The 19,783-nt window shown below is 51.1% G+C and overlaps 1 protein-coding gene across 1 annotated transcript in view; it reads right to left on the reverse strand.

Annotated features, from left to right (window-relative positions):
• Positions 1 to 9,621: 9,621 nt before the first annotated feature.
• Positions 9,622 to 19,783, reverse strand: part of Ctnnbip1 (catenin beta interacting protein 1) — a 57,818-nt gene continuing 47,656 nt past the window's right edge. The window contains exon 5 of the mRNA XM_048350199.1: positions 9,622 to 9,947. Within this exon, the coding sequence (XP_048206156.1) occupies positions 9,889 to 9,947 (59 nt within the window). The 3' untranslated portion in view covers positions 9,622 to 9,888. The remainder of the gene's footprint in view (positions 9,948 to 19,783) is intronic.

Here is a 19,783-nt window from a genome sequence, read left to right on the forward strand (position 1 = left end):
CACACACTCCAGAAACAGAGAAAAAAAAAAAAGTGCCAGGAACCATGAGCTTCATTTCCTAGGAGGCCCTTTCACCCCTGGATGTCAGCAGTCAGCCATCCGCCCTTGGACTCTGCCCACGCTCCTAGAATGGAGACATTGCAGCACCAAACACCGAGTTCCCAAATGCACCCCCAATTGTCCCATGAGGGCCCTCATGGCCTCCACATGTGTAAGCCCCCCTCCGCCCCCCCCCAAGCTGCAGAGAACAGAGTACCCTCTGCCTCAATTACTTGAATCTGTCTCCTCAAGTCAGGGGTCTGCCAACATGTCTGTCCCACTTAGGCTGTGACAGTGTCAGGACTTTTGGAAAGTTCTGGCAACCTCTTGCCTCAGTGGAGCTGAGAGGCTTCCTCTTGTTCATGGCCCTGAAGGCCAGGCCTGGATTCCTGGCTCTGCACAGAACAAAACTGAGGTGCCTACAGGCCATCTCCTCGCCCCAAGGCACCCCTATAACTCCCCTCTGAGCAGGGTGAAGGGGAAATGGATATTCATTTGCTCATCTGGGCTAATTTGAAAAGGAACATAAACAGCAGAGCTCAGCAGCGCAGCTCTGCTGAGGGTGGAGTTGAAGTCCAATTATGTGCTATTAGTGCATTCACTCTTTGTTCCCCGGGCATATTAATTGCAGATCTGGTATTGTGGCAATTAACACAATTAGGGGTTCACTTTCTCTTCCAGCAGGCCATAAACCACATGCTTTTGGCCAAGGAGTGGTCTGGTGAGATGGAATTGGGGAGAGGGGGGAATACCCACTGGAGAGAATGCCCACATTTAGGGTTGAATTGCATTCCCCCAAAATGTGTATATTGAAGTCCTGAGCTGCAGCACCTTCTTTGGAGACAGAGGCTTTAGAGAAGTAATCGAATTAAAATGAGGTCACAGTCACCAGTGTCCTTATAAGAAGAAGGGGTCAGGGGCTCCAGGTACGGCTCAAGTGGTAGAGTGCTTACCTGGCCTATGTGAGGGTTTGAGTTGAAATCCCAGTACCAGCCAAGCAATGCTGGCTCACGCCTATAATCCTAGCTACTCAGGAGGCTGAGATCTAAGGCTCAAGGTTCAAACCCAACCCAGGTGGAAAAGCCCATGCAACTCGTATCTCCAATTAACCCGAAACAAACAAACAAACAAACCAAAAACTAGAAGTGGAAGTATGGCTCAAGTTGTAGAGCACCAGCCTTGAATAGAAAAAGTCAAGCGAGAGTGTGAGGCCCTGAGTTCAAGCCCCAGAAAACACACACACACACACATACACACACACACACAGAGTTCTCACACAGCCTTTTGGATTAGGAGCAGAGCAGATTACTCTGACACCACCAGACTGCCTGTCACGCAACTTGAATGGCTCAAGAGCCTTCTGATGAACCTGGAATGATCGGAAACTAACAAGCCCAAGGTCTTTGGGCCTGACACAACATGGCTCCTTCCTTATTCCTGGAACCTGAAGGAGCCTGCGTCTCTGCTGGGGACCCAGGCTGAGAGGACAAAACATCTCTGGAACATTCCAGAGTAGTTTGTATAGAAAGTTTCCACCTGGAATTATCTACCTATCACTACTGCTCACATTTCATTGGCCAATCCAAGTTAGGGCCACTCTTCCTTAAAGGGGGTGGGAAAATATAATCATGCTATATGTATGCAAAGTGGAAGGTGGGGAACAGCAGGAGTGACCTCCCACAAGACTTGGCTCACCCCCATGTGCCCAGGCATCAGTGGAGTACCCCAAGTATGGCAGAGAATCCTGCAAAGCCAGTTCCTGGCTCTGGATTGGCCCAATGTATCCCCAGTGCCACGCCCACTCTACGCAAGCCCAGCCTCCTGGTCAGCCCGATGACCTTCCACAGCTTAATCTCCTAAGCGGCTCTGTCCCACACATAGCATTAGCTCATGTCAGCGTCTCAGGAGAGGAGGAGGGGGCCGGGCGAACCCCCTGTTGCTGTTGCCACCCAGGAAACTAGGACATCCCCTTGTGCCCTGACTCTCTCCTGAAATGTCTGGGGCCTTGAATGGGCCCCACAGCCTGGAGAGGGGAAAAGATGGAGCCTGAGCTGGTGGGAGCAGCTAGTCTCTAACAGCATCCCAGGCGTCAGCGGGAATCCTACCGGCCGGCTCTCCAGCACATGCTAGGCTTTAGCTCCAGCCCCCAGGCCTGTCCTGACAAATCAGCCCCCATGGTTGTCACTGCTGAAGCAGCTTCCTGGGGTCCTCCAGCAGGAGCCAGGAACCGTTATCCAGGGGGACCCACAAGCGTCCATGCTACCCCACCCTCCCTGACTTCCCCAGTGAGCCACGTGACAAGAGCAGGACAGCCCCAAGGGCAGGTGCAGGGACGCTAAGGAGCAGCTCCCTTTCCTGCATGCAAGCCTGGCTCTGCCAGTTTCAGCCAGGCCTCCCTAAGATGACCAGCAATTTTCCAAATCAGTCTCCTCCAGGGACCTCAGCTGGCTCAGGCCGGGCTGGGTCCGCCCCTCAGCTGGCTCAGGCCGGGCTGGTTAACTCTCTAGGAGTCTGGAGAAGGGGCCTGGGTGCCAGCCAGATGGTGCGAGGATCACCTCTGTAGGCCGCTGCGTGCGCGGGAGGCTCTAGTTGAGCTGTAGAAGAAGGGTCTGGATAGAAACTCTGATGAGCAGAGTCCACGAGGTCTTAGCCGGCAAGGGGGCCCAGGAGGAGAGTGCTTAGGGCCTGCAGGGTTGGGTGGGCCTGCAATTCCCACTGGGTGCTGGGCTCCTTCCACCCACCTTGCATCTGGCTGCACTGGCTCCTTTTACACCAGGACACACAAGGATGTGTGGCCTAGCTAAACAAAGGGCTATTTTTATGGCTCCATTGTTTCTTCTCTCAGCTTCCTAACTCCTCAGCCAAGGAACATCCCAGTGCTGCCTCCAGGATACGGCAGAGCTCCAGGCAGGCACAGCTGACCCTGCCCCGTCAGGTTACGTACCCGGCAGGCCTGGCTCCAGAATGGAAAGACCCAGCTCCTCGCCCAGCTGAGGCTGAGAAGGGCACAGAGGCACCCCGGCTGGCGGCCATGTGTCTCTACTTCCCACCCAGCCCACTTGCACCCAGTCAGCCTATTGTTCTCAAATTCTCTACACACAGCACATCTCTTATTGTCTGAACCCCAGAGGCTGCTCCCCCACCCCACATGTTCCCATCCTTGCCCACCACAGCTGGTGAATCCAGACAGCCGGTCGTTCCCACCTTCCAGGTTAGAAAGCCGACTCAGAGACTTTCAGCGCCTTGCCCATGACACACAGCTAGGAACGGGCAGTCTGGATTCAAACTCAGGTCCACCTGTCTCCTTGGGGGAAATGTGGGCCTTTTTCCCCAGGGCAGCCACTCTTGGGGTGAGTCCCTTGCTTCAACAAGCCTCCATGTCCTCCCATGGGGCGGGAGCTGTCTGGTGGGGGGGGCGGGGGCTGTCTGGTGGGGGGGCGGGGGGAGGGGGGGCTGCTGGGCCCTGGGGACTGGCTTGCCCTCCTCCTCCTGCAGCTTGCTTTGAAGCAGAGCCTGCTGCTGCGGGAAGGGGCCTCTGGTTGTGATGATTTCGTTTAGCCACCTGATTATGATCAAGGCTTTGATTCTATTCTTCACCCTGCTTGACTGTGATTCTGTTTTGGAGTGGGAGCACAGGCGAGCATTAGGGTCCCTGGAAGTCAAGGCTCCCATTTCCAGGCTGTTTGCCTGTCCAGCCATGACAAAGTCCATCTGGGGTGGCTCTCAGCTCTTCAGGCATTGGGAAGGCCGAGGAACACGGCTCCAATTAACACCCTTCTCCCACGCCAAAGCTAAAGCCTCTTAGGAGACAGAGACTCCGTGGGGGTTGGGAGCCGGAGGCAGCTTGGCCTTGGCTCCTACCAAGGGATCCTCTCAGCTCTTTCATCCTCATCAAAAAGCGTTGAATATGCACCTCATTGGACCTGGGGCTAGGCTCCTCCCCAAGTGTTGCAGACAAGCCCTTGCTCTAAGTGGCTTATGAGCAGAGAGGGTGGGGGGTGGAGGGACACGGTGACTTAATGATGACCATATAGCCTGACCTCCCACTCCGGGTAGGTCACTCTGCTAAGCTTGTCATATTATTACCTTTTTATTCTACAATAACTGCCCTAGGGGGCAGATGCTCTTTCTTCTTCTCCTTCTTCTTCTTCTTCTTTTTGTTTAAATAAGTTAGATCATCCATCTCAAATCCTGGCTGATCCAGGCTTTAACCTGCTGGTTGGCCTCCAGAGTTCTCACTCTACCATAATGTCTACCCAGCCCCAGCTCTGTGTACCTAAAGATTTATGCTGTGGGAGCAACCAGTATAAATATAGATTTAAAGGAAGAGGAACTTGTAGAAAAACCAGCTCACATTGCAGAGGAGCTATCAGAGCTGCAAGGTTGGCTTCAGATGGAGAACCAGAGTCAGGATGGACTCAGGTTGCCACCGAGAGCAGCCCAGGGCCACACTCATCTTAGTGAAGCTGGCTGTGCAAAATGTTACACACCTGGGCACACGTGACATCCACCAGCTGGTAGTAAAACTGGGACCGAGCTGGGTGCCAATGGCTCACACCTGTAATGCTTGCCACTCAGGAAGCTGAGATCTGGGGTTCATGGTTCAAAAACAGCCCCAGCAGGAAAGTCTGTGAGATTCTTATCTCTAGTTAACTACCCAAAGCAGGAAGTAGAGCTGTGGCTCAAATTCTAAAGTGCTAACCCTGAACCAAACACAAAAAGGGGAGGAGGCTAGGAATGTGGCCTGGTGGTAGAGCGCTTGCCTCCCATACATGGAGCTCTGGGTTCGATTCCTCAGCACCACATATTCAGAAAAAGCCAGAAGCGGCACTGTGGTTCAAGTGGTAGAGTGCTAGCCTTGAGCGAAAAAGAAGCCAGGGACAGTGCTCAGGTCCTGAGTCCAAGCTCCAGGACTGGCAACAATAAAATAAATAAATAAATAAAAAGCTAAGGGAAGGCCCTAAGCCCTAAGTTCAAGTCCAGCACAGGCATAAACCCAAGCCAAACCTGGGGCCTACTGTCTTATTTCACTTTATATTGCCATAACAAAAAACCTGAGACTGTATAATTCATAATGAATAGGAATTTATTTGGCTCATGCTTCTGGAAGTGTCAGGTTCAAGAGCATGGCACTGCCATCAGGTAAGGGCCTTCTTGCTGCATTATAACAAAGCACACATGGGGAGACAGAGCAAGCCTGTTTTTGGTGGCACTGGAGTTTGGAGCCTAACACCTGCAGGCAAATACTCTACCATTTGACTCATGCTTCCATCTCTGCCTCCCCCCCCTTCTTATGAAGCCATTAATGCCACGGGGGGAGGGTCCTACCTTCTTGACCCCATCCCACGCTAATGACCTCCTCAAGCTTCCCTTCCAAAGACCACTGGCGAAGAACGAGGGGGGTTAAGTTTCCAACTCATGAAAGCTAGAAGATGCATTTAAAGCGTAGCATCTGTATGAATGGCGTTTGTGGAAACTCTTGCACAGAAGCAGCATGCACAAAGCCAGGAGGTCGAAGTTCTTGAGGCTCTAGGACTGAAGTTATCTTCTGGAGCTGTGCAGGGCGGGACAGGGCTCCCATCAATGTGTAAACAGGGGTAACTATCTGTTATGCACACCTTCCTTCCCTCAGGGCCTCGGGAGGAGGCCTGGGCAGGGAAGGCAGGCCAGGTGGGGCAGGCAGGAAGTCAGTTATCCTGGCTTCCCTGCCCAGCAGGATGGGCACTGGTGACCCTCTGGGAAGCACACGTGATGCGTGAAAAGTGAGGGCAAGACACTGGGTGACAGCAAATGGCTTGAGTCCACTGTTGTGTGTGGAGGACTTCCTTGGAATCAGGATGAACTGCTGATATCCACCCCCCCCCCCCGCCCCAGCCACCGCCCTTCCTAAACACTCAGCTGCCTCTAAGAAAATCAAATGCTGTTGATGGACAGTGCCAAGGGGTGTGCTCATTTTCTGAATGGGTCCCAGGTGAGACTGGACCTAGTTCATCCTCCAGAAAAGGGGGCGGGGAAGGTGGCAGCCACGAGCAGCCCAGACAAAGGGCCTGTCCACAGAGGAGGGGCTGAGGGGGGGCTGCTTAGGTCCCCTGGGCCCCCCAGAGCTGCCCATTCAGGAAGCTGGCTCCTATTCCCACCAACCGGACCAGGTGCAAGGGACAGGATCAGTTTCCCTAGACAAAAGCTCTCTTGAGAGGCTGGGAGCAGGCTGATGCTCGCAGGTGCAGTTCACCTGTGCGGAGAAGAAGCACTTCATTCATTTTGAATCACCTTCTCTTTTCCCCCTCCCCGCCCTCTCCCCGCCCCCCCCCCCCCAGGGCCTGGAAAATACCAACAAAAGACAGGATGATCTGCTTCTCCTCTCAGGCCTCCCTTAGACTCAGCTGGCACCGCCAATCTTATATGGTCCACCTCCCATTACAGACACAATGGGTTAGAACCTTTTCTCCCAACTCTGTCCAAGCTCTGTGAGGGGGCTGGGCAGATGGAACCACAGCCAACCCACCAACTGCAAGGTTGACAGTGTGGCTCTGAACACTGGTGTGGTGTGTGTGTGTCTGTATGTGTGTGTATGTGGTCTGCACAGTTTAATCAGTATGGGCCCCTGCGTACGCCTATCTATGTAAGTTTCTGTCGAACACAGCTGCCTTTATCTTTCTTGCAGCAACTCCAATGTTCTGGAAGTTAGAGAGAAAGGCAGACCAACTCAACACAAGGATGAATCTGTTACTGGAAGAATGGGCTCACCTGTGGGGGCAGTGAGCGCCCAGTCCTAGCAGCTGTCCAAGCAGAGGCTGGACAGCTCTTTTCAGAGCCATTTCAGAGAGGATCCATGTTTCTGACAGCTACATGGACTACTGAGTCACCTAATATGTCTTCCAACACCAAGGTCTTTTGAGACAGCTCAGTCATGTTGCTTGGCGTGTCCTTGAACTCTTGGGCTCAAGTAATTCTTCTGTCTCACCTTCTTACGTGGCTTGGACTACATCCAGCTCAATAAGATTTAATGATGTTATTGTGCCATACAACCCCATACCCTGTATAAAAGTAGACTTCATGTAAACAAGAACAAAGAACCAGCATGGTATTATGAAGGGTAGAAATGAACACTGCCAGAAAATGTTTCCGAAGTAAAATTCCCTGACACAACATAATCGTTGCTTCCACAGCTGAATGCACAGCTGAATATTGACACATTTTCTATTTCTGGGATGGCTGAAGGTTGGTTATTCTGTTTGTGCCTCTGTAACCAGCTATATGGATGTGGGGTCTGAGGGATTGCTTAACAGGAAATAGGAAAGTGTCCCTGGAGATCAGTGATCTCAGTCACTGGGGATAATATTCAGACTCTTTCTACATCAAAAGACGACTTTCTTTCCCCTTAAGGCCTATGAGCTGGGCAGCGCAGATCTGGAAGTCCTTCTGAACTCTGGGTCTGGCCCTGGCCACGGACATCAGCTTGAGCTTGTTGTCCCCTCCTCCTGGTACCTTCCTGGGCAAGGCCCCAGTGTGACTGCCCCAGAGTACCAACTCCAAGGGAGAAACCAGCTCAGCTTACTTGCCAAGCTATGAAAAAAAGGTTGTCTTTTTGTTCCCCAATAGATATATATTGTAGTTGAACTCTAAAGCCACAGCAACACTTGTGGACTTTTCTTCTTTAGATGAGCCAGGCCAGGGCTGTCACTGTTGTAAGAGCAAGGCTGCAATCACGACACGAACAAGCTGGGGCAGAACACACACCACTGACCGGTGCTCAGGCCCTTGATGGGAGCCCAGATGAAGAGTGAGGGCAGCCAGAAACACCCGATTCCAGATGTTACAAGCTGGGGGAAGAGGAGTCTGAAACACCTGGAGCTTCAGGCCACTGAGCTGGCAGGAGTGAATGTGACAGGAGTGTTCCTCCGGAGGGAAGATCTCCCAAGCCCTTGCACCGTGCTGCCCACTGGCCTTGTTCCCTGGGGATCAACAGCCTGGGCTGTTCATGTCAGCTAACATAACCAGGGAGCCATGTGTAGTGGAAGACTTGGATCCTCCTTGTGGAACAAGGCTGAAGATGGTGTAAACCATCCACTGACGATGCGGTGCCACGCAGCCCCAGGACATGGTGGCTCTGGGCTCCTACACATCCATGACATAGGAGAGCCCCAAGCTCTGAGAAGAGGAAAGACACTCCAAGAGTCTCCCTGCCACCAGGCAGCCAGGGCAAGAAAGGGACCACCTACTTTTCCTTAAATTCCCAGCAAAGAAGTAGGGGTGAAGGGGGCTGGAAGCTCCTAGGCCCCATCCCCTCAAGAGATGCTCTGACATGTGATGCAGGGCTGACAGCCTAGTCGGGCCTGCTCACTGAGGCCCAGACAGGCATGAATAAACTAGGACGGGATCAGATGAGAGAACTCATCTGCTGTCCTGGCAGCAGATTGTTTGGGGAGCCTAGATCTCCTGGGCTTTAGGGGAGACAAGCTGGGCTTTTGTACCAGATCTAGGCCCCCAGGGAGACCCCTGCTATGACCTCTAGGGTCTTGTGGGATTTTACAAGCAGGGGTAGCAACTCTTCTTTCTAAGCAGAGACCTGAGAGTGTGACACAGGAATGGCAGAGGACAGAGAGGCCCAGGTGGCATTCTGCTCCGTATGGGCTGGCCATGGAGGCCGCAATAGTGTCTAAGCAGTTCCATTCTTCTTCTTTTTTTTTTTTTTTTGGCAAGTCCTGGGGCTTGGACTCAGGGCCTGAGCACTGTCCCTGGCTTCTTTTTGCTCAAGGCTAGCACTCTGCCACTTGAGCCACAGCGCCACTTCTGGCCGTTTTCTATATATGTGGTGCTGGGGAATTGAGCCCAGGGCCTCATGTATATGAGGCAAGCACTCTTGCCACTAGGCCATATCCCCAGCCAGCAGTTCCATTCTTATTGAGGGAAAGCTGGCCGGCTGCCAACGCATGGAGCTGGTGCACATAAATCCTGCCTCATGACCACCTCAAAGGTCAGGGCTGCTGGTTCAGGACCACACAGAGCTCCTTGGGGGCTGGGTTTTCCACCTGTGGACCCTGCTCAGTATCCCTGGGGTCCCTTGGCAGGTGGAGGCAGGTGAGATCACTAAAGCAGATGCAATCTGCAGGTGGACCCCCAGGCCCTAAATAAGCAGCAGAATGAGGTGATTCCATGGCAACAGGACTCGGGGGTGAGCCAATGGGAAACCAAATACACATATGGAATGCCTGTCAAATTCAAACACAAGCCCAACACGTGAAGGCAGCAGCAAGCTCTTTGTGTAATAAATATTGCAAAGCTCATTTGGTTTCTTTCTTTCTTTTTTTTTCTTTCAAGTCAAATATAACCACCAAGTCCCAAACCCCATTTTCTGCATTCAGACTAGAGAAGCTGTTGATATCAGCAGAACACCTGCAGCCAATCAAAGTAAAGACCATGTTCCACTAGCCAGCCAATCATATTCCTCTTCCAGTTTAAGAAGCCAATTGGGCCTCTTCACATTCCTAAAAAATGACCTAAATAAAGCACCAGAGCTCGGAGCACTTCCTGGGAAGCTAGATACCGAGGCGCATTTCTTTTAAAATAAAGAGTCAGAAATAAAAAATAAAAGGTTTCCGTTGGTCAAGATTTAAAAATAAAATGGTTTCTTCCTGCAGCCAATCATGAGTCCATCCCTTTAAGCCAATCGTAAACGCACCACAGCATCTCCCTTGATGCCAGCCCCACGGAGGGGCTGTGGGGCAGGGAATTTGGGGTGGGGAACACAGGAAGGGGGAAGATGGTCTGCTGCCACCCAGTCGGCCAAGGAGCCACACGGATCTTTTGGCCCCTGACAGCTTCCAGGGTGTTCCAACGGGCTTGGAGCTACTGCCTCCGGTCCTCTGTCTCCGACCTGGAAAACGCCATCACCACATCCTCTGCACCTGCAAACCAAGGGACAAGAATTGCTGGTAGGCTTATGGTGTTGGCCATAATTGGGTCAGGCAAGCGTTTGGGTCCTGTTGGAGCACTAATCCCCGCCCCCACACCCCCAATCCTGGCCCTAGTATCGTGGTTGTTTTCTAGGTAGCGTGCTTTGCTTGCAAGGAATCCCATAGTCTCCCCTCTGGTTTCCCCAGCAGCCTGGTCAGGAGATATGACCAACAATGCCAGAATTGAGCTGCAAGGCTGCAGGGCGGCAGACGAAGCCTGTCCAAGGCTACCCAGTTAAGAGGTCAGCCACAAAGGTCTTTAGTCCTAGAGCAGAGCATTTTTACAGTGTGTGTGTGTGTGTGTGTGTGTGTGTGTGGCATTGGGGTGGGCAGTAGGAGTCTTGATCCCTTTGAAGGATCTTGACTATTGCATGGTCCTGGGATTTGAACTCAGGGCCTGTGAGCTGTCCCTGAGCTTTATTTCCTCAAGACTAGTGCTCTACCACTTGAATCACAGCTCCACTAATTGGAGGTAAGTGTCTCAGGAACTTTGCTGCCTGGGCTGGCTTCAAGCCACAATCCTCAGATTTCAGCCTCCTGAGTAGCTAGGATTACAGGCATGAACCCCTAACACCTGGCTTCATTGCAATTTTTAATAACCATTCATCTTTTTAACAGCTTATCCTTTGCCCAAACCCAACACTTGTTCAAAGGAGATTGGCTAGGCCCGTTTCCAGCCCGCCGTCTGCCTGGCTCAAACAGAGACAGAAGATAACCAGAATCCTTATTATTTTTCTTAATCCTGAATTTGAGACTCTTGTCCAAGCGCTCATGAAATCACTTCCGTTGTCTTGTTTTTCATAAGACAGGCTCTGACAAACAGCCAGAAAAGGAGAGAGGCGGAAAGAAGCTGGCACTGCTAACCTGCCTGAGGAGGGAGCCAGCTAGAGCAAGTTGCCATGCCCTGAAGAGCCCACTGTTTCCTTGTCCCTCTGTCCCACTGCTCTCTCCCCCTTCTCTAAACAGTGGTTCTGGGCTCTCCTCCCAATGATAATGGGCTGTTTGTGGCCTTTCTGATACTTCTCGTCTGTGTTACTGGAGGAATTCTCGCTGGAGGGGTGGGTTGGAACAGCAGGCACAGGAAAGGCCACTCGCTTGGTGTGAGGAGGATGTGCTGGTGTCTTTGGACCACCTTGTCCCTACCTCTGGAGAGCCCCCCCTCTGGATTGCTACACCACACAGAGGCAAGGGGACACCTAAGGTGGTTGTGCAGCTTCTGCAGGAGGGCTCAATGCCAGCATGCGACATCACAAAGATGTACCTTCATTGGGCACTGGTGCACCCATGTGTTGCTAAGAGAACCAATCTGTCTCCACCCACCCTGCTCCCTGCCTTCACGGGATTCTCTAGCACCAACTCTATTCCTGAAAAGAAAAACAAGGTTGTAGAGAAGAGCTGAAACAATCTTGCTTCTTAGGATGAGGCTCGTTGGTTGAGAAGCCCTGCAAATCCTTCCCATCTTCTGGGGGAACATCCTGTTCTCACCCTAGTTCTGGGGCCACACAGTACCACTGCAGGCAGAACTGTCCTAGCAACCACAGACTCCAGATTCCATCATACCCCACACGGCAGCTGAGCTGGTTGCCTAACGGATGCCTGCTCTCTGAGCGCTGCCTCTCGGCTGGAGGAGGGAAGGAGCCGGAGGGCGACTGCTGGGGAGGTGGCAGCAGAAGACGCTTCAGAGGCAATGAATGGCGGCAGCCTGGCTCGCTTCCTTCCTCGCCCGCCTCGTGGGCTTTCCTGCAGGGACCTTGGGCCTCTGCAGTGAGCCACAGGCACGAAAATAACACTGGCTCCTCAGGAGGGAACGGTGAGTCTGCAAGAGGAATGGCCCCCGGCTCCTAAGAGGAGACCATACCCACCCAGAAGCTAGAGCTCTGGGCTTTGGAGCCTGCCCTGTGCTCTGAGGGCACAAAACGAGTAACCTTCTCAAGGTCACTTGGGGGCTCTGGTAAGTTGAACAAGATATTCTGAAGCAAAAGCTTTTTAAGTGTCATCTTCCCACAAGCTAGCTGGTTGTCTCTCCAAGCTGAGAAGCCACACGTCTCTGAATGCACCGCTGCAGCTGCAAAAAGGGTCTGCAGAGGGGTGGCCTATCCTGTGCCCTGTCCTTTCCCGAGGGACTTGTTGTTTTTCAGGCCTTACCACAAGGACTCTCCTTCCTTTGAGGCCAAAGAGGAGGCAGCTCCACCAGAGCTACCTAACGTTATCATTGGGTAGCCAGATACTCATTCGATAACAGCCTGGCCATGAACTTGATGAGCCTCGAGCTGAGGAGGCTCATTTTTCCTCTTCTCATCTCTACAAAATTTGGGTCCATTTCCAAAAAGAGAGAGTAAGTTACTGAATTAGTTATCACAACTCTAGCCCTTGGAGTTGGCCTCCTCTGAAGGCCAACAGATGGCAGAGCCTTTGGATTCCTCTTGGCTGTCCCAGAAGCACTGCAGGCCTGTCTTCTGCCTCCAGGCCACCAGCCCATTCCAAGATCAGGTTCTGTCCTCTCCCTCAGCTATCTGCCAACCATCTAAGCTGGTGTTCACAGCTTATACTTGTCCCTTCCCAGCAGAAGCACAAGAGGGTAAGAGTCCATTCTCTAACCCATTAAAAGAAGGGCTGGGAATATGGACTAGTGGCAAGAGTGCTTGCCTCACATACATGAGGCCCTGGGTTCAATTACCCAGCACCACATATAGAGAAAACGGCTAGAAGTGGCACTGTGGCTCAAGTGGCAGAGTGCTAGCCTTGAGCAAAAAGAAGCCAGGACAGTGCTCAGGCCCTGAGTCCAAGGCCCAGGACAGGCACACACACACAAAAAAAAGAATACCAAAAAGATAAGATAAAGCTGGGTGCTGGTGGCTCATGTAATTCTAGCTACTCAGGAGGCTGAGATCTGAAGATCGAGGTTCAAAGCCAGCCCAGGAAGGAAAGTCTGAGCCTCTTATCTCCAATCAATTACCCAAAACTGGAAGTAGCACTGTGGCTCAAAGTGGTAGAGTGCTATCCTTGAGCAAAAGGAGCAAAACATAAGACCAGACTCTCTCCTAAATATCCAGGCAAAAGTACTCAACTTAGCAAACTAAATATAGCAATGTATAAAAAGGAGTTCTATACATTGACCAAGTTGAGACCTATTCTAGGAACGCAACGCAAGGTTGGTTTAATATCATAAAGTAAATTAATTTAATATAATCTATCATTAGAAGAAATGATAAAAATCATATAGTTATCTTAATAGACATAGAAAAACCATCTAACAAAATTTGACATTCCTTTATGATTAAGAAAAAAATCTAGCTGGGTGCCAGTAATTCATGCCTGTAATCCTATCAACTCACTCAGGAGGCTGAGATCTGAAGATGGTGATTTGAAGCCAGCCAGGGCAGGAAATTCTGTGAGACTCTTAGCTCTACCAAACTACCCCCTTCCCCTAAAAAAAAGCTGAACGTAGAGATCATTGGAGAAGAGTCTCACAGATTTTTAATTGGAGGTAAGAGTCTCATGGACTTTCCACGCCAAATTGGCTCTGAATCTCAATTCTCAGATCTCAGCTTCCCGAGTAGCTAGGATTACAGGCATGAGCCACTGATGCCTGACAATCAATTAATTTTTGACAAGAATGTCAGGACAATTGAAAATAAACAGCTGAACAGATGGCATGGGGACAACTTGAAGAACTTGAAGCTTAGAAAGATGAAGAGGCTCAGTAAATTAGAGACAGAGAGGAAATGAGACCCAGTCTCCAGAGCTCGCACCTTCACCTTGATGAGGTACTTGGCCTTTTCTCTTAGAAGGAAAAGTGACCAGTCCCAGTCACTTACCACAGTAAGGCTTGCCAGGTCTCCTGGAAGAAACTGAACCAATCTGTCATTATCTTAACTGAACCAAGACCCAAAATTTAAAAAAAAAAAATTACCAAAACACCCCAGGCACACCTTAGAGAAATTCAACATGAAAGGCAGAGTGCCAACCTGGGAGGGGCCTTACTCTCTACATTCACACCCTGTCTTCCTTCAGCGCCGTCCTGCACTTGGAAATGGGGGCTAAAGTGCTGGGGAGGACCCAGCTCTCTGAAACGAGGGAGGGTTCTCCAAGCTGCCCTCCTATGCCACTCCCAGGGCCAGCTTTGCTTTAATGGAGCCAGGAGAATGACTGCAGAGAGAAAAATGACAACTATGCAGAAGCATAGAAAAAGGGAAGCTGGCTCCTGGCTGGAGGCGGGAGCCAGACAATGGGGCCACTGGTCTGTTGGTGAGCTAGGGAAAAATTCACACCAGCAGCGTCAGAACCAAGGTCTGACCTAGGCCGGCACTCACGGCAGGGGCAGTATGGTTTAGAGGAAGTCCTCCAGTTTGTGGGATCGATCCTTTTCTTTTCCCTCCTTTCCTTTCCCTTCTTCCATTTCCTTCTTCTTTTTTTATTTTTTCCAGAAAAAAAAAATGGTCTTGGTGTTTAGTTAGCCCAGGTGGCCTGAGATTCCCCATCCTCCTCTCTCAGCCTCCAAAGTGCCGGGATTACAGGTATGCACCACCGTGTCTAGCTTCATGCTTGCTATTTAAGGCTCTAAGATAAAACCTTTCGGTCTGGGGATATAGCCTAGTGGCAAGAGTGCCTGCCTCGGATACACGAGGCCCTAGGTTCGATTCCCCAGCACCACATATACAGAAAACGGCCAAAAGCGGCGCTGTGGCTCAAGTGGCGGAGTGCTAGCCTTGAGCGGGAAGAAGCCAGGGACAGTGCTCAGGCCCTGAGTCCAAGGCCCAGGACTGGCCAAAAAAAAAAAAAAAAAACCTTTCAAAAGTCTTTTCATCAATACGTCAGGCAGCTCGATGTGCTTTCTGCTTGGTGCGAGCAGGATCCTACTGGCCATGCGGGTTAGGGCTAAGTTTAGTGTGAGGGATGCAAAGGAGCATGGAACTGCTGCAGCCCCACAAGTCAGATCATGAAGCAAGGGCATCCCACGGTCTGGCTGGGAAGTCTAGCAGCCCTCTGCCTTCCCAGGAGATTCCAGGGAGATCAGAGCTACACTGTCTCCTAATATGCACAAAGTGGAAAAACAGGAACCAATGGCTCACACTTGTAATCCTAGCTACTCAGAAAGCTGAGATCTGAGGATTACAGTTTAAAGTCAGCCCAGAAAGTCTACAAAACATTTATCTACAATTACCACCAAAAAGCCAAAAAGAGGAAGCCAGCACCAGTGGTTCACACCACTAATGCTAGCTTCTCAGAAGGCTGAGATCTGCCAGGCATGGGTGGCTCACACCTGTAATCCTGGCTATTTCAGAGGCTAAGATCAGAAGATTGAAGTTGAAGCCACACCTGGCAGAGAAATCCCTGTGAGACTCTTATCTCCAAGTAACCGCTCAAAAACCAGAAGTGACACTGTGGCCCAAGTGGTAGAGCCCTAGAGGCTCAGGGACAGTGCCCAACCCCAGAGTTCAAGCCCCACAACTGACCAAAAAAAGGAAGGTTGAGATCTTAGGATTGAGGTTTGAAGCTAGCCCAGGCAGGGAAATTCACGAGACTCATCTCCAATTAACCATAAAAAAAGACAGAAGTAGAAGCGTGACTCAAATGGTAGAGTACTAGCTTTGAGCAAAAAAGCTAGGCAAGAGCTAGAGGCTCTAATCAAGCCCCAGTACCAGCACATGCATACACGCACAACTGCACACACACACAATGGGTGGGGCTACAGTTCCTGAAGGCTACAGCCCTAGAGAGACCCCATAAACCAGACAGGGCACAACCCTCGAGCAATGTCACTGGAGAAAGGGGACTTGCAGGAGTGGTATCAGACACGGGGGATGCTTACATACAACTTGGAGCCAGGGGTTCTCCCAAGGCCATGCCCCATGATAAGCTCATGTCCTGAGGACAGAGAGCCTTGCTCTGCCATCCTGAGGGAGACTGAACAGTCCCCCCTGCAAGGCCTTCACAGGACTGTTCTAATGTGGAATGCTTGGGGCTGTGGGCCTCCTGCATGCTTAAGGGGGCTTACACCTGGCTGGCATACACAATTATGACTTGGAAAGCTGAAAAATACACACCTGCAGATTCCAAATCCCCAGGGCTGAGAGAGGAGGGCCCTCTGTGAGTCACCATCAGCACAGGGAGTAAACTGGCTGAGAGCTTCTGGGTTGCCTAGCGAATCCACCTGCCAGGCCTAGAGAATGTTCTCAGTGCGCACAGCAGCCTGGCTAGGCCATGCTGGAGTGAAGAACCACGTGCTCCAAATGTTCAGGAAAGTCCCCACTATCAGCGCTTTCCCCCCTTCTCTAATCACTTCTGTTTGGTTGCAGCATCTCCTCTCTCACAAGCTCATTATCGCGTTTGAATGACAACTAGTATCTGGCGACCCAAGACTGCACACCTAGGCTACCCGCTCTGGGGAAATGTTGCCTGGAAAAACAGGTTCCAGATGGTTCTCGAAGGGGAACCTTCCAAGGGGAATGAGGCTGGGGTATAACTCTGGATGGGGCCTCCTCCCAGGCACACCAACTCCCCCTGGGTAGCATGCACTGTTTTTAGCAACCCAGAGCTACCAGTGGGGTGTTCTGTACATCTCAGCTGATGCCCTGAAGTTCCCAGGGGATAGTTTTCACCCAGAAGTGGCATGACACTCTAGTTGCTATGGGAACAGTAGCCACTGATTCACCAAGGCAGCCAGAGCAGCACCAAGCTTAGTGGTGCCACTGGGCTCCAAGGCTGACAGCCACCTTCAGAAGCACATGAAACCACGAAAAGGGAGGCTGAGGCAGCCCAGCCGAGCTGTCACACATGGACCCCCAGCAGTGGCCTTTGGGCCTCGTGGGCCAGCTAGGTCTAGCTCAGAGAGCAGCAGAAGGCCTTTTCCAGGACTGGGCTACTCAGTGCATTCCATCACCAAGACCTAACAGCTGGAACTTGAGCCTGGGATGCACCCTGACTCTGGGTAGTTCCTGTTCATCTAACCTCAGTGTATCATCTGCAGAATGTGATGAAGAGCACGTATCTGCTGCTGATTGGCTAGAAAATAATGTTCAGCATAAAACACCATAGGCAACATCTGCAGAGCCAGAGCGGGCTCTGCCTGCCTTGCTCTAATCTAAATGTGCCTCCTAACCTGCCCCCCCCTCATTCCCACTCCGCCAGCCACTCTCTCTTTCTCACACACCACCTCTGACACCACCTCTGCAGTTTGTTTTGTGCTCATTCTCCTCACTTTAATGAGCTTATGTTTGTCTTCTTAAACATAAGCTCTCCTTGACTAGAAAACTGACTTGTGACATACAAGAACAGAACATAGAGCTGGACACCAGTGGCTCATGCCTGTAATCCCAGCTACTCTCAGCCTTGCCCAGGAGGCTGAGAACTGGACAGTCATAGTTTGAAGTTAGTTAGGGCAGAAAAATTAGCCTCCATTTCCAAAATAACCAACAAAAAACAGGGATGTGGGTCTAGCTCCTAAAGTCCTGACTTATCCCAAATGTTAGGTTCTGGACATCAGAATCACCTTGGGAGCTTGTGTTCTCTATGTATATATGTATGTATGTATGTGTGTATGTGTGTATGTGTGTGTGTGTATGTATGTATGTATGTATGTATGTATGTATGTATGTATGTACGTACGTGACACAAGGTCTTCCGATGCTGTCCAGGCTGGCCTGGAGCTCCTAAGTTCAGGAAATCCTCCTATCTTAGCCACCTGATTAGGTGGGCCTACACTATGTTTAAAGTGCAGATTCTCAGGCCATGGTAGTGCTTAGGAGCCTAAATTTCCTCTTATTATTATTTTGCTGGTCCTGGGGCTTGAACTCTGGGCCTGGGTGCTATCCCTGAGCTTCTTTTGCTCAAGGCAAGTGCTCTAACGCTTGAGCCACAGTGCTACTCCTAGCTTTTTTCTTTTTCTTTTCTTTTTTTTTTTTTTTTTCCAGTCCTGGGGCTTGGACTCAGGGCCTGAGCACTGTCCCTGGCTTCTTCTTTTTTTTTTTTTTTTTTCTCAAGGCTCAAGGTACTCTTGGTACTCAAGGCACTCTACCACTTAAGCCATAGCACCACTTCTGGCCATTTTCTGTATATGTGGTGCTGGGGAATTGAACCCAGGGCTTCATGTATGGGAGGCAAGCACTCTTGCCACTAGGCCATATTCCCAGACCCTACGTCTGGCTTTTTTGAGCAGTTTATTGGAGATAAGAGTCTCACTGAGTTTCCTGCCTGGGCTGATTTCAAATCGTGATCCTCAGATCTCAGCCTCCTAAGTAGCTAGGATTTACAGGTGTGAGCCACCAGTGACTGGTTCCATTTTTTTTTTTTGGCCAGTCCTGGGCCATCAACTCAGGGCCTGAGCACTGTCCCTGGCTTCTTCCCGCTCAAGACTAGCACTCTGCCACTTGAGCCACAGCGCCACTTCTGGCCATTTTCTGTATATGTGGTGCTGAGGAATCGAACCCAGGGCCTCATGTATACGAGGCAAGCACTCTTGCCACTAGGCCATATTCCCAGCCCACTCCATTATTATTTTTAAAAAGAGACAGAGTACGGGCACTGGTGGCTCACACCTATAATCCCAGTTTCTCAGGAGGCTAAGATCTGAGGATCGCAGTTCAAAGCTAGCCCTGGCAGAAAAGTCCATGAGACTCTTATCTCCAATAAATTACTCAGAAAAACTGGAAGTGACGCTGTGGCTCAAGTGGGTAGAGTACTAGCCTTGAGTTGAAGCGCTCAGGGATAGCACCCAGGCTCAGAGTACAAGCCCCACAACTGAGAGAGAGAGAGAGAGACTGAGTTCCAGGCTGAGGCAGGTTGGCATGCAATGCCCTTTTTCTCCCCAGTGTGTATATTTTCACACACCCATAAGGCTCAGAGCAAATTCTATCTTTACCTGCGGTTTCCAGGTGGGTTCCCCAAGACCCCAAATGCTTATTATACTTTAATCAGTGCACCGAACGCTCTTCTGCATTTGTTCCTGTGCCTGACTGCCCTGCTGGACCAGCGGCCTGGGGACAAGGCCGTCACCTGACACTGTGCTGAGGGCACCGCAGGGAGGAGCTAATGTGAGTGAACTGGCCAGTCACTGGACTGAGCAGCCCCACCGTGCCCCCTTCAAGACAGGGGTCATCTCCTGTCATGGGGTCGGGAGGCTACAGTCCTACGAGGGGCTATGAGGCCTTTCAGGCTTTTTTTTCCCCCTCAGTTCTGAACCACAGAACCATGACAATGATGACAATGGGTGAGGAAGGGTCAAAGCAGCCTTCATGGGGCCCAAAGCATAATGCTGACGAAGCAGCTGGCCTTGCACACTGTTTTCCTTCTTGAGATTCTTTTTCTTTTAGTGACATGTTATACACCAAATCTGGTTGATTTCCACTTGTTTCAATGTATAGGTATTTTTGCCTCACTTTTGTTATTAGGTTACAGGTAATTCTCATCTAAGTGTTGATTAAAGTTAGAAAAAGATTAGCTTCCCATCCCATAACTAGAATTCTCCCTGGGTCTGACTGTAATTTCAGCTCATAGTCTGTTACCACTTACAGCCTGTGGGAGAAGCCTCCAAGCCACTCTGGGGAGAGGAGATCCAGAAGCAGCAGCAGCCGATCTGTCCAGTGCAGTGGCCGGGACCAAGGCCAGAGAAGAAGGAGCGCAGCCAGCCCGCTGCCCACAGAGGAGCTGCTCTGAGCAACTTGGCCTCCAAGAGGCTCAGGCTGCATTTAATCAAACAAGTAGCACTCTGAGCCAGAAGCTGGGCTGCAGCGATGCACAGCTGAGCACAGTACAGACGCTACAGAACTCCCCACACTCGGTGTCGGGGA

The sequence above is a fragment of the Perognathus longimembris genome, chromosome 7 (genome assembly GCF_023159225.1).
Source record: "Perognathus longimembris pacificus isolate PPM17 chromosome 7, ASM2315922v1, whole genome shotgun sequence".
Classification (NCBI taxonomy): domain Eukaryota; kingdom Metazoa; phylum Chordata; class Mammalia; order Rodentia; family Heteromyidae; genus Perognathus; species Perognathus longimembris.